This window comes from Dermacentor albipictus, chromosome 4, assembly GCF_038994185.2.
Source record: "Dermacentor albipictus isolate Rhodes 1998 colony chromosome 4, USDA_Dalb.pri_finalv2, whole genome shotgun sequence".
Lineage (NCBI taxonomy): Eukaryota > Metazoa > Arthropoda > Arachnida > Ixodida > Ixodidae > Dermacentor > Dermacentor albipictus.
This window is the reverse complement of record NC_091824.1, coordinates 75268165-75282582: the sequence shown is the minus strand read 5'-3', so window position 1 is coordinate 75282582 and position 14418 is coordinate 75268165. Positions and strand designations below refer to the sequence as shown.

Below are 14418 nucleotides of genomic sequence, written 5' to 3'. Positions count from 1 at the left end.
AAATAATGTGACCGCTATTTGGGAGGACAACATTTCCGTAATACGGGTGAGTGCGTCGCAGACAACAGGACGAACAAAATCGGGAAAAAAAAGTATTTCGTTATTATCCTCTTTCACGAAAAAAAAAAGAAAATGGGCTAACGCCTCAGTGAGACCTCGCATGGTCAGGCCGCTCAACGTTTATATATCTACCAGGATTGATCCAGAAATAAGGTTCCCAAAGAGCTCCGGCCACACGGGAATCTGCGAGGCAAAATCCGGACACGCTGCTGCGTGGGGCTGTTCCCCTCCTCGATTCCTTCGGCCGCGCTTCACTGCACCGCTCATTCTTGGCTCAGCAGCCGTCCGGTATGGAGGTTCCCTCTGTTGATCCTGCCTAGTGCGAGATTCGTTCCATAATTCGCTTTTTGCACGCCAAAGGGACTACACCCGTGGATATTCATCGCCAGTTGACAGAGGTGTGTGGCGGCAAGTGTATGTCCGTTAAACACGTCCGAAAGTGGTGCAGGGAGTTTGGTGCCGGTCGGAAGGAAGTCCACGATGAAGAACGGAGTGGAAGACCGTCTATTTCAGAGGCGGTTATCCAGATGGTCCAACGAAAAGTGCTTCAAAACAGGAGGATAACCGTCCGTGAACTTGTTGCTCTAATTCATGGGAGTACTCACGGTACAGTGGAAAGACCTTTGACTGAATAATTGGGGTATCACAAGTGTTGTGCTCGATGGGTACCGCAGCTATTGACATTAGACCACAAGGAGAAACGCCTTGACCATGCTCGCCAGTTTCTTCAAAAGTGTCAGGAAAATAAGAAAGGATTGTTCAACTCCATTGCTACGGAAGACGAAACGTAGGTGCTTCAATTGACTCTCGAAACGAAGCAAAAGTCACACTTAGCAAACTTAGCAAACTAGGGCGAGCTATCCAGAATAGCCGGCGAAGACGACTCAAGTCTCCCGTCAAACCCAGGAACTTTTGAAAAACTTTGGGGGGACTGTCATGCCCCGCCCAGCGTACAGTCCCGCGCCTACTGATTATCACTTGTTCCCCAAGTTAAAGGAACGTTTGAGTGGCCAACGCTTCTGGAGCGACGATGAATTCAAAGAACAGGTGAAGCGCTTCCTCATCGCGTTGGCGGGAGAGTTCTACGACATTGGGATACAGAGATTGGAGCACCGCCTATAAAGATGCTTAGAAAAAGATGGCGATTATGTAGAAAAATAGAGCAAAGCTTTATCTTTCCGATTATGTAAATTTCTATGAGAATAACCAATGTCGTATATTTCTAAAATTGATGGGAACCTTATTTCTGGATCAACCCTCGTATAAACCTTGATGTCGCATGCTTGGACCATGCGCTATATAGAGCAACGATATCTGTAATCCAGCACGTACCACTGCTTCCGACGCTTGCGAAGTTCGTATACGGTCGTATTGCTTGACAAGTTTAATTCACACTGTAAGGTATACTGTTATTACTAACCAAAACTTTTTAATTCACGGGTGGAAACCATGTCCACTGAACTACGTGGTCACGCAATGTAATCTACAGCTAACAGTTTTAACGCTAGTATAGCAGCACAACTTCTACCGCAGCAGAACGGTTCCCACGCTGTTACGATTATCGCGTACGTTTGATTGCTCCTAAACCGCTGCTTAGAAATAAAGGAGAATACTGATATAAGATCATATTGTGATTGGAACTTTGAGAAATACGCAATTGATCTCCGAGGCTGATGGTAGGCTCAAACACGCGTACGCACATCACGCTGCGTGCTCCGTCCGCGTCAACGCCAGCAGAATGTCCTGCCGTACAGACTTAAACCGCTTCAGTACGTTTTACAGCACCATCTTACACGTAGAAGACGCCACGTCACACTAAACAGACCGCACGATCGCGAAAACAAACACCAAAAACCAGCGCCGAGCGTATTTTTTTTTAATGCGAGGATAAATGCCTCAGGGCATACAAGGGTATGGGATGGGGGTGAATAAGGATGATTAAATGAATGAAAATAGATTTGCTGACCTAATGAAGTCCAAGAGGGATCGATAATGCGGTCCCTGCATCCAAGCAGTGTAATGGTTCAGATTATGCGGCGAGAGTCCCGCTGCTGCGAGGTGCCGGAGCCTCGTCGGTTTCAGTGCAGGGCAAACCCACAGCAGGTGGTGGATGTCGGCTTCAACATTTGGCGACTTGCAGAGTGGACGCTCAAAACGAGGGTAAAGCGGGCGAAAGTGCGGCCACTTCCTAGTCACGGCAGGAGTGAGGGCAACCCCGACCCGGATCCTCCGAAGCGCAACCTCCTCTGCACGGGTAAGACCGCGGGGAAGGTTTACCGCACACAGAAGTATGACAGCACGTGTGCGGCGCCGGAGGTGCTCCTTTCTTGTTAAAAGGAGGGTGGCATCATCTAGGTGAAAGAGTTGAGGCGGTGACGATGGAGAGGTCGTTAGACGGGTCGCAGAATCCGCACGGCTTTGGAAGCTTAGAAGGTCGCGTGGGATCCACTCGACAGATATTGACTGCGGGATGCGTGCCGCCAGAAGATGGATCTGTTAGCATATGTCAGGGCTGCGACTGACGCGTCGCAGAAGCCGCGTCGCCTGGAGGGCATCAGTGCGGATCACGATGCGGGCCGTGGGGACCAAGGGAAAGGCGGCCACAGAGCACAACGCTCAGCAAGGAGCTCAGCACAAAAGGAGGAAGGAGGTTCTTGGACTTGAAACCGGGTCGTCTTATTAAGGGCAGGTGCGCATGGGCAATAAATTGCAGTGGTTGTTTCACAGCCCTTAATGCTTGCATCAACGTAAAGGACGATGGAGCCAAGCGGCAGGTGGGCATCTTGATCTATAATTCGGTCACGAAGCGATGCCGCCGCGTGAGTTGATGTCGGGCGATGTATATCAGTTGGCTTGTTGTCACTCAGCTGTACAAAACTCCAGGGAGGAAGAACTGGCGATGGTGGTGGTAGAAGCGAGTTCGAGAAAGCGTAAGCCCTGAGAGCACTCGTTGCGTGTGAAAGGCTGGCCTTAAGCCTGCGAGCATCACGCCGCTGCTGCACCAGCTCATCTAGTGTGTTGAGTTGCGCATTTTCTTGGAGAGCCACGATCGGGGTGATGCGGGGAAGGCAAGTGATTACCCTCATTGCCTCGCGATTAACAGCCTCAAGGCGATCCCATTCTGCCCTCGTCAAATGCTGGAATTGGGCTTGATAAATAAGGCGTGGTTGCACTACCGCCTTTACCAATTGTCGCGCAACATATGAGCTGGCGCCGCCCATTTTAGGAGCAATGCGCCTAATCAGACCCAACGTTTGAATTGCCTGCTTTTTAGCGCTGGAGAGCCAAGTAGTTCCGGTTCCCGACTGGTGTACCGTCAGACCCAGAATTTTTATAGTTGAACATTGTTGAAGAGGGGTTCCGGATAGATGAAGACGAATGGGCGTTGCAGAGAGTTTACGCCGGCCCCAGCGATTGGCGACTGACATGTAAGCAGATTTACTGACGGAAAGCCTAAGGCCGACCGAAGAAGCGTAAGCCGCCGTGATATCTAAAGCTGATTGAAGGGCAGCGGCTTGAGTCAGCAGGTCGTGATGAGTGCTCCATACCGTGATGTCATCAGCGTACAACAAGAACTTTATGTCGGGTACATCGTGTAAGCGCCATGCAAGCGGAATGAAAGCAATATTGAATAATGTCGGTGATAATACAGATCCCTGGGGTACGCCACGAAGAGGGACAAATGACCCGACGGCGTCACCACTGAGGCGAATTGCAAAATGTCGGTCTTCAAGGAAAGATTTGACAAAATTCCGTACTCTGGGGGGAAAATGCAGCATGTCAATTGAAGCCAAGATGGCAGCATGACTGATGTTATCATACGCCTTTTCGACGTCCATAGCGAGGACAGTACGGACACTGTGGCTACGAGTTGACGATAAAACCGAGGATGCCAAGACAGCCAGGCCATCTTCAGTACCTATGGAAGGACGGAAGCCAATTTGAGCAGGGTGGTAGAAACCGTGGTGCTCTAGCCACCACGACATTCGTGTGGCAAGCATTTTCTCAGCAAGCTTGCACAACGTTGGCGTTAGGGAAATGGGTCGGAAGTTGCCAAGGTCAGTCGGCGGCTTGCTTGGTTTCGGAATCGGGATCACAATAGCTGACTTCCAGCCTGGAGGGACAACGCCATCTAGCCATACCTTGTTAATGGTGTCGAGGAGTTGAGGCAGCACAGCGGAGCTCAGGTTCTTGTAGGCCTCATAAGTAATAGAGTGTGGACCTGGTGCTGTCTTGCGACTGGTACCATCTATCGCTGCAAGCAACTCAGACATGGTGAAAGAGCTTGCAATCCCCTCGGAGTCTGCCGTAGATGGTAACCTGTCGATATGTGTCGGAATGCCTGCCAAGGAAGCACCATTGGCTGTTTGAGGCAACACGTCGTACTGCGGGAAGAACCTCCGGGCTGCTTCTCTGGCGAAATCATCCGGCGACAAGCCAGCAGCGAAGCAGGCTGTGGCTGCCACGTCTGGACGGCTACCACCGTGTTCCATGGCGCGGAAGGTTCGCCAGAGAGAAGCATTCGATGTCTTGGATGAAAACCGCTCACACCACGTATGCCAGTGCCTCCGCGAGAGGTCGCGTTCATATCTGCGGGCTTTAGCAGTAAGGAAATTCAGTCTTGTACGTGCTTGTGCAGAAGTGGGGTCTCGGGATGCTGCCAGCTCAGCTTGTCTGCGAGCAGCCCACAAGTTGAGCAGGCCGATATCCGGTGCCGGTCGATTGACGTCTACCCAGCTGATGGTTGTAGCTTCATTGAGCGCGCTTTGTATGCGGTCAACAAGTAGTGGTGACGAGTCCACAGAGGTGTCTTGGAGAACGGCGCGAAATTTGTCCCAATTGTTCACAGAACACTTGCGGCGCAATCGGCGGGCCTGCGACGGATGAAGGCCGATGATGATAGGGTGGTGGTCACTACCCCAGCAGTCTGGCTCCAGGTGCCAAGTAGGAGTGCCGGGACCCGACCACCACGTAAGATCCGGTGCGTATGTTGTACGTCGAGCTTGAGGCACAGCTCGCGTTGCTGAATCGGGATGGTTCAGTAGTACAAACAACGCATCCGCGAAGGCGTCCCGCACACGCCTACCTCGAGGGCTAGAAGTAGGGTACCCCCAATCTGGGTGAGGGGCGTTGAAATCACCACCAACTAAAATAGGACACGCTGGGTATTGGCGACGGACATTCACTAACCAGCCCAGATTAATTCTTGAAGCAGAGCCACCGGCTGCTCTTATGTAGTATGACACTACCACAACAGTTGTCTTGGGTAACTTCACAGCTACTGCCACTACCTCCTGATATGAGTTACACCAGTTTTCAAGAGAAAGGCAGACCTGAGGATAGCGCGTATCAACATACACTGCCGCCTTTCCTGGAGGGGCAGCTGTGTGCACGCGACGGTCACTCATCGAAGGAGACACGTATCCACTGAAGCCCGGAATGGCAGGCAAGGCGTTGGTCTATTGTAGTAACAGGGCCCACACCTGCAGCTTGTTCATACGTAGACGGGATTTAAGCTCCCCCACTTTCGTGGAGAGCCCTCTACAGTTCCACTGAAGCACGCCACAAACACCTGTGCCCGCCATTTAGATTACGAGTCCAGGCGTTGCAAAATCACAGATGTCAGGTTGGATAACTGGCTGACCATGAACCGCAAAAGGGATGTTGTAGAGTTATCCGGCAACGGAGCTGGAGATCTGGTAGACTCTGCGACCGATACAGCAGGGTGTGACAGAGACGATGATGCAGCGGAATCGGTACTTGTATTGGTGTGAGATTCCACTGAACGTCGCCGACGCGCAAGTAGCTCACGGTGCTGTCGGAGCTTGGATACCTCCGCTAAAAGGCGGGCAGTTTGATTGTCAACTGCTGCCATATCATCACGCGGATGTTCCGGCCCGCTCTGCTTCTGTATAACCAGCGGGCGACGGCGGTCTCTGCGAACTTTGTCACTGTAAGTCTGTTGGGAATGGGGTGCAGGCGGGTCGGGCTCTGAAAGCTCTGGCCAGTCGTCGTCATCCCACTGGAGCGCCGCAAACCTGTTTGATGTCGGCACTGGTTGTGTTGCAGCATGCTGAGGCCATTGCTTAGGGATCCCGCGACGAACCTTCTGAGTGGCCTTTTGCTTTGTGGGACAAGTTGGAGAAGTGATCTCGTGGTCGTCGGTCTTGCAGAGTCCACATCGATAGGACACTGCGCCAGGTAATACAGCTTCATCTGGCGCTGTAAATGGACAGGATCGGCGCATGTGGCCCGGTCGGAAACAGTTGTAACAATAGACGACGCTGGTTTTATATGGCCGAGGTCGTAGAATGCAGCCATAGTAGTACAGGCGGGCTGGAGGAGTTGGTGGGCCCTGCAAGGTGACGATGCAAGAGCGCCCCTTTCCCATGTAACGCGCCTGAATGACACGGTGAGTAGGACAGTAGAGCTCACGCTGGAGAGCAGTCTGGTCCTCGCCAACGTCAACGTTGTAAACGACACAGCGCTGTAGACCCGAGCCCTCTACCAGGTACACCTGGACCGGCACGGTGACCTCGCTCGTTATCGAGAGACGTTGAAGCGTTTGCAAACGCTCGACAGCAGCCAATGTCGGGAGCCACACAGCGATGGTATTTGACTTCTTCCGGGCCGCGAAGCCGCGGAAGCCTGTGGTGCCAAGACAAGCGTCTAGGTTCGCCTGAATAATCGTGTTCGGAATCTCCGTGAGTCTTGTGGGGGCCAGAGCCTTAATGGTTGCTTTATAGCAAACCGAGCCCGGTGTCGATACAACTGGGTGGTCAGTCGTTAGACAGGAACGCTTGCCTTGGGAGCCGCTGTTGGCCGAACACGAATCTGGTGCAGATTGCTCCAAAGGACGCTTCTGAGAACCACGGGGTGCCGACGCCACAGATGGTAGCGCAGAAGACAAGTCCATAGGGGTACTCGGTTCGTCATGCACAACAACTGGAGCCCCATTCCCGATCGGTGTCTGGGAAGCCATCGCGGGGCTCCGCCCTGTGGGCAGATCACTCACGGTCTGATGTGCATTTTGGGAAGGCGATGGGTGGGTTGTAGCCGAAGGACTTGGAGCAGGAACCAGGAGCTGGGATCCAGGCTCAGGTGTCAATTGTGCGGCCGGTAACGCCGTCGTGACGAGCGCCACCGGTGAATCTACCGCCGCCAGCGCGTCACCGGAGGCACTAGGCCTAGTCCCGGTGTACAATTCAGCTGCAGGGCCGATGGAGTGACATTCGCTGAATGTCAGAAAACCATACTGCGCATCAGCGTCCGGGGCGTCCCCAGATGTCTTGGGGTCCAATCTCTTGATGTATGGAACGTATTTACGCGGAAGGCGAGATTTTTCACAGGAGCGGTGAGCAGCCACCTTAGCAGGGAAACTTCGTCGTCCGCGCCGAGCGTATACCTGACATACTCGCCCAGGCCAGCATACCGGCTGGCCATAGATGGAGCCACTGCATGCGTAATATGGTGGCGCCCATGAAAAAAATGATCTATATCGCACTTTCACAACAATAAGCTAGGTGCAGCATGTCTACAGTCGGGCAATCAAGTCTGTTGCCTTCAGTTGCTGAAGAAGCGCTCGAATGGTTTTCTGTGCTGATGAACTCTGTGGCCAGGTTTCCGGGACCTTTGCTTCTGCAAATGGCCTATCGTCCAGTCTATTCAAGGCACACTGGAGAGCCTCACGTCGATTATCGAAGCGAGAACAGTGGCGCAGAAAATGATTGATGACTTCTTCACACTTGCACTTAGCTAACATCGATGAGTCCGCCATTCCAATACGACAGATTTAGGAGTTAGTGAATGCTACTCCTACCCACAGCCGATAAGCAGTGTTGCGTTACGTTGTGAAAGTTTTGCTGGTAATTTCAGTTCTGCGGTGTACGTCAGTAACTTGCGAAGCTCTCTTGCAGCGTCTACTTTCGCAAAAGGTATAACGAGTGTCGGTGGTCCATCCTGGGCACGTTGGCAGGCATCATCAACCAGGTGATTACCAACGATGCCACAATATTCGAGCAGTCACTGAAAGATTATATCGCGTCCTCGTTCAGAAGCGCAATGGCAAATTTTGCTGGTTTGGGACACCAGCTGGTCCTAATTACAACGGCATAAACCTTGCAAGCTTTCGAGGGCTGTTTTCAAGTCACAAAGTATTGCCTATTTGCTAGTCGGTTCTTTTTCAATGTATTCCACAGCAACGCGAAGAACGGCCAGTTCGGAACCTGTAGATGTCGTTAGGTGTAAAGTCTTAAACTTGATGACGACCGATTGAGATGTTATAACAATGGCGCCCGTCTAACTTTCCGAGGCCGAACCGTCCATGTAAAGATAGATTTGGTTAGCGTACGAACAATGCAAGTGTTCCAGTGTGATCTGCTTGAGAGCCGCTGTGGCCAGGCTAGCCTTCTTCACAAATCCTGCAACAGCAAGGTACACAGGAGGCTGTTTCAAGCACCACACTGGAGATGGGGCTCTTTTTGCGGGCGAATATCTCAATGACAAAGAGTGTTGGTTAACCGCAATTGACCTGGAGAACGCTGCCTTGGGTCCTTTTTGTTTTTTTGTTTCTTTGGCAAGCGAGCGAGGTGGTAGGCCAACATGTGCCTGTGGAAATAATGGAATTGGTGGATAAATGTCTCGGTGGATTCAGAACTATCCATTCAAAATCTCCTTTTTTGTGAAAATTATGGATAGCCGAACCGCTGGCCATTATACTTGCCATGGCGTCCCACAGGGCGGGGTTCTTAGCCCCACTTTGCTTAACCTTGCGATCATTGAACTTACCCAAGTTCTATAACAGACAGTCAACCTTTCCATTTATGGTGACGATATATGCATATGGGCCTCGGCAGTTACACGTCCCCAGGTTCGTGCGCGGCTCCAAAAAGCAGTGACCTGACATCGTCGTACCTGCGTGCTGAAGGTCTCAGCATTTAGAGGGAGAAGTCCGCCTTAGTCGCTTTTACTCACGAGCCCATGTCCTGGCATCCCATATCTATTGAACACCAAACAATTTCATGCACCAAATCTCGCCGATTCCTAGGCGTTATTGTCGACAGAGACCTTTCATGGAGCCCCCACATATCATACTTCAAGAAGAGGCTTACCCCTATCGCCCATATACTAATGTTTCTTGCCGGTAAAACGTGGGGTACATCTATGGCATCTATGCTTCAACTATACAAGACGCTCTTCCTAGGATACTTGCGATATAGCACACCAGTGCTGCCCAATGCTAGCAAAAATAACATCTCTGTCCTACAGAGCACTTCAGAACATGCCCTTAGAACGTGTCTGGGGCTACCTTGATGTAGTTCAACCGCAGCAACAATTACCACCGCGAGAGAACACCAGGGGTGCGATCTTGTACGCGTTCCAAAATAGAACGGAGGCCGTTCGTTCCACCGAGCCAAATACGATTCGTCAATTTGAACCATGCCGAACGCCATGACGTCAATTGTGACGTGATATCTGCTGTCAAGCATTCCGTGTCGTCTGCTATCGGACGAACGGAACGGAACATAACGCCTATTTCGTGACGCAAAGAACGAACCGCCTCCGTTCTATTTTGGAACGCGTACAAAATCGCACCCCAGATAGCGATTTCTAGAGCTGCTTAATGCAGCAAGAATGAGACATAGAGCGCCTTGAGGCCACATGAATATGAGGTTGTGTGTGGAATCTGAAAAAGAGCAATGGTACCAGCGCTCACTCTCACAAATGTCATTCTGTGCTCAAAATCGGATACCTCGTCGCGGCGAGATCTTAACCAAAGATCGGTTGGCCGGCTGGCTTTGGGCGCCCATGGTAAAACCACAAATGAGGCAGTGCAGGGCGACATGGGTTTGGCTTCTTTCGAAATGAGAACAGTGCAAAGCAAAATGAGTTTTGAAGAAAGGCTCAGGAATATGAATCAAAGTAAATGGATGGCTAAAGTGCTGAACTATCTCTACCTGAAACGCGTGGACACTGACGGAGGAACAAGTCAAGAAACTTAGCAACCACGTACACCGTAATTAAAAGTGTTAATAGACATCAAGGAGTCACCAGAAAGATAAATCGGGGGCGGCGGCGCACTCGATAAAACTGTCTATAGCTGAGCGGTCTTTCTTAGGCTAATGAAAGGCATGGGCGACCGATCAAGCCAATAAGGATCCAGAGATGGCTGTCCGTCTGGTACCTGCATGGCTCTTAAAAAAAGCATTATAGCAGAGAGGATCATAATTTAGCCATTTACAGCGTTAAAAAATGCTTCATTTGATTATAAACAAACAACTTGCACAAGAGAGATTGAATTTTGAATTGTACAACCAAAAAAAAAACCTTTTAAATAAGGGTAACTGGTGGAAGGCGCTTCATTAATTCTCAGGGTGTGGTTCTTCGTGACACTTGATGTGTCGCCCTAATCTACATTTCACTACTGATTCCTGTCTTACAGGGATAAATATAGTAAGAAAAACTCCACATCACAATACGTCGATTCTCCCGTGAACGCGAGAACTCGAGAGCTTCAGTAAAACAGCGGAATCGCGTCAAAATGAAGCTGGACGTCCACGTATAGACGCGAGCACCACTATAAAAAATTTTATCTGGTTGTTTCTTGACAGTAGTTTGTGCAGTGAAACCTTGCCGCTTTTCCTCATTTATTCATGAAAGTTTGCTATATTTTTTAATATTTTTTTCCACTCAGGAGTATGCCGTGCCGTGGAGGAAGTGTTTTCTGGAAACACGACTGGAGGCTCAAGTGGTCCGGCGAACTTATCACAGGACTTCAACGGGCCTCCACGCTGAGCAAATTAGATGGGCTGCACAGTGGCTCATCAGTGACTTCCTCTTTTGCGCTTCTCCAATTATTGTTCGTGTGAAGTTCTGCTTAGTTTCAGCACATTGTTTCTACGTGGGTTGCGAATCATGGAATAAAAGAAGATCCCATAATCAAGAGGCTGAAAAGACACCTAACGACTGCTAAGGCTTCTAAAACGACTGATAAAAGACGCTAAGCGACTGCTACAATACGCGGTACTACGAAAAAAATACTTATAGACTCAATGAATGCAGATAATTAATGTGACTAACTGAACAAGAGCACCGCAGCTGGGGTCGGGCGGCGGCAGCAGCTCGCGCAGTCGCAAACGCTCGAGAAGCGGAGTCTTGATCCGCGTCGTCTGCTACGGCGGCGTGCGCTGGATGCACTGTCGGGAAGCCTGCTTCTGTCAGGGGCGGTGCAGCGATTTCATCGTTACTGCGGGAACTGAGCCGATACTCTTTACTAAGCGTTGTGCGACGCCAACCTCCGAGCCTTCATTGGCGATAATGCAGTTCTACAAACTTCTTTTGACAACATGCTTCGTCTATTCTTTCAAAAGGTCGGGGTACTGAGTACGTGCACGTATATTTCTTCACTGTGTGTACTACCGTAATACGCAGCGACAAGAAAGGCACCAAAATGTGCCCGCAACGTGCTCAGTCTTTATTTGACACGAAAGGAAAACAGAGCACTCAACAATAAGAACTATTGGTGCCAAACACGACGAAACAAACAGATACGAATAAAGTAATGTTTTAGGTTAAGACTGCGAGCTGGAAGTGATTCTTCTCGACAATATTTCATTACACTAGACAGACCCTGCCCGCCGGCTGAGAAATGCACGCGTCACGCTCCGAACTCCCCTAGTATCTCGTTACGTCCCCAGTAGTAGTGATGACAGGGCCCACTCTGGAGTGCAGTGGGGTGTAGAGTGACTTGGCGAGCAATGTGTTCATTCGAAGCACGTCCCACTTGCTCACGATGGTGAACCAAAGCCTATCCTCCGACATCCTACATAGAGGATGCTGCGCCAGCGCGATACTTGCAATGAGCCCCAGACATCTTCAACGATGTTGAGGTCCGGGGACTGATGCGGCCACTCCAAGACAGCGACGCCGCCCTCTTCGAGCACTTCTTGCACAACACGAACAGTGTGGATCGGCCACCTATCGTGTTGGAATGTATAGTCGCCTTTCGCGGTAACGGGCCGTCGAGAACGCGTATGGAATCAGTACATCGTCTATGATTGCCCCGTATCTTTCGGGGATGAACTTGCCTTCGAGGCGAATCGGTGGGCGTCGCACACCGTTTAGTAAAGAACATAGGCTCAGTTCCCGCAGTAACGATGAAATCGGGGGGCTTCGCACGCTTCCCGCCAACGCGGCCAGCACGCGCCGCCCTAGCAGACCATGCGGTTCAAGACTCCGCTTCTCGAGCGTTTGCGGCTGCGCGAGCTGCTGCCGCCGCCGGAATCAACCGCTCGCCACATCGCGACGCAATTCGCTCCGAGTCATCCCCTAAGTGTGAAACAACCTGTACTGTACATGAGCGCCGACTCGGCTATCTTGCAATGCATTTGGAGCGGCCAACTAATGTTCCAGCGATAAGAGGCGCCCATCCAGTATGCCGCCGTGCTCTCTGCCTCCGCTCAGCTCATTTCTTCGTCGTCGGTTACCAAGGTACTCTCCTCCCTTTGTTCCTTCCCTAGTTGTGCCCGCCAAATATTCGCGCCGTTCGGCGGTCGAGAGACGAACGTCTACAGGGCATCCTTCGACTAGCAAAACATTAGGGGACCGGATGGCGTGATTTAAGCTCTCGTCGCCGCTTCAGCGGCATAGAGTAACGTAGTAAACGACAATAGTTGACACTCGAGCCACTTCGCGGCCGAGCTATGGAGCTTCGCCGATTCCATTAGGTGGCAGAGCACATCAAGAAAAGTGTGGCTGCGGCTAGCTGCTTGACAGGCGGCACGACCCAACGCGTGCGCAGCCTAGTCGGGCCCCGTCGTCGGGCTCTTTCAGTGAAATGCTGCCGAAGGATCGTTGTTGGGTTCTTCTGCCAGCGTCTGGCATTACTGCTTCGTCGCCGTTTCATGGTAAGGCCACAGGAAATTCTTTTGCACGTTGTTCAAGAGGTATTCTCTTCGTATTTCGTTATATCACTGATAGCCGCATTAACGATTGACGGTGGCCTTGAAGCCATAAACAGCTGCTGCGCATTTGCTACGCTGACTTTCAAGAGAACAGACTTGTAGGCGACGTGTTACTGCATAACTTGAGGCAAAGCGAAAAAAAACACTAGGACAAGACAAGGAAACACAGCGCAACTAACAACTGAATTTTTATTTCACATGGTTACCACTTATATACTATGTATATATGTGGTAGCCATGGGCAATAAAAATTCAATTGATAGCTCGGAAGCTGCCACGTCGCATATATGCGAAATAAAAGTCAGCTTCAGGCAAAGCGCGAAAAAAATATCGAGGACTAGACGAGGAAGCGAAGACAGTGCGCTACTAACAACTGAATTTTTACTGCGTAGCGTTACCACAGAAGGGAACGAACGCAGAGCTACTAACAATGGAATTTTATTGCACATTGTTACCACATATATATATATATATATATATATATATATATATATATATATATATATATATATATATATATATATATATATATATATATATATATATATATATATATATATATATATATACAGTAAAAGCTCGTTAATTCGAACCGCATGGGGAAGCCGCTTCAGTTCGAATTAACGAAAGTTCGAACTAACGAAAGTGAAGGAGAGCAACAGTACACTGCGATTTGGAAGCAGTAGGGCATGTCAGAAATTTGGCGAGACAAAAAGTGATGGCGTGTGCCGCGGGCACACGCCATCTTCGAGTCGAAGCTCTGGGTCCGACTGTGCCACACCACCGATGTCCAATGAAACGAACGTTAGCCGAGGCTTAACACCATCACAATCAATCGCGACGGCCGATGCCTCCTAAGCTGAAAACAGAGGTGCACAACCGATGAAGAGTGTCGAGACAAAGACGCTGAACATGTGAAGGTGGCGAAGGCCCTGATTCGTTGGTTCTTGATTGCAAGCGCAGCTGCGACGTACTTGATTCGCTACGTTTCGGCGCTTGCCGTGCCATCTCGCACAGCATTAGCAGCTGTACAAGATTTGCGAAGCCTCCGAGATTCGCAGCGGGCAAGAAGTCTCGGAGGTTACGTAGAACGGAGAGGCGGCAGCCACCGCTGCCTTCTGGCTGACCCCGCGTCGGTTAGATTTGTTTCCGATTTTGCCTTCTCTCGCCGTTCTCTCCGTTTCGGAGGCAATACAGCCTTGTGTGTAGGTAGTAGGGGCGTTTCTCTGGCCGTGTGCCAGGCGAGCGTAGTTCGAATTATCCGTGAGGGAACCTTCTCGTGTTCGAATTAACGGACTTCTTTATACATAGACTTCTGTGGAGCTTGGCCGGACCAAATCGTACAGTTCGAATTATCAATAAATTCGAATTATTGAAGTTCGAATTAACGAGCTTT

The 14418-nt window shown here is 50.5% G+C and overlaps 2 protein-coding genes across 10 annotated transcripts in view; both read left to right on the top strand.

Annotated features, from left to right (window-relative positions):
- The window catches only part of LOC135895879 (ensconsin-like), a 438594-nt gene extending 427603 nt beyond the window's left edge, over nt 1-10991 (top strand). For all 7 annotated transcript variants that reach the window (XM_065424085.2, XM_070538082.1, XM_065424088.2 and 4 more), the window contains exon 7: nt 10754-10991. In XM_065424085.2, coding sequence (XP_065280157.1) covers nt 10754-10854 — 101 coding nt within the window. In that variant the 3' untranslated portion in view covers nt 10855-10991. The remainder of the gene's footprint in view (nt 1-10753) is intronic.
- A 1418-nt stretch (nt 10992-12409) lies between these two features.
- LOC139059149 (MAP7 domain-containing protein 1-like) overlaps nt 12410-14418 on the top strand; it is a 155909-nt gene continuing 153900 nt past the window's right edge. For 2 of the 3 annotated variants that reach the window (XM_070537138.1, XM_070537137.1), the window contains exon 1: nt 12410-12549. In XM_070537138.1, coding sequence (XP_070393239.1) covers nt 12441-12549 — 109 coding nt within the window. In that variant the 5' untranslated portion in view covers nt 12410-12440. Of the gene's footprint in view, nt 12550-12859; nt 12966-14418 lie in introns of those variants that run through there. The other variant, XM_070537139.1, reaches the window with a different exon arrangement.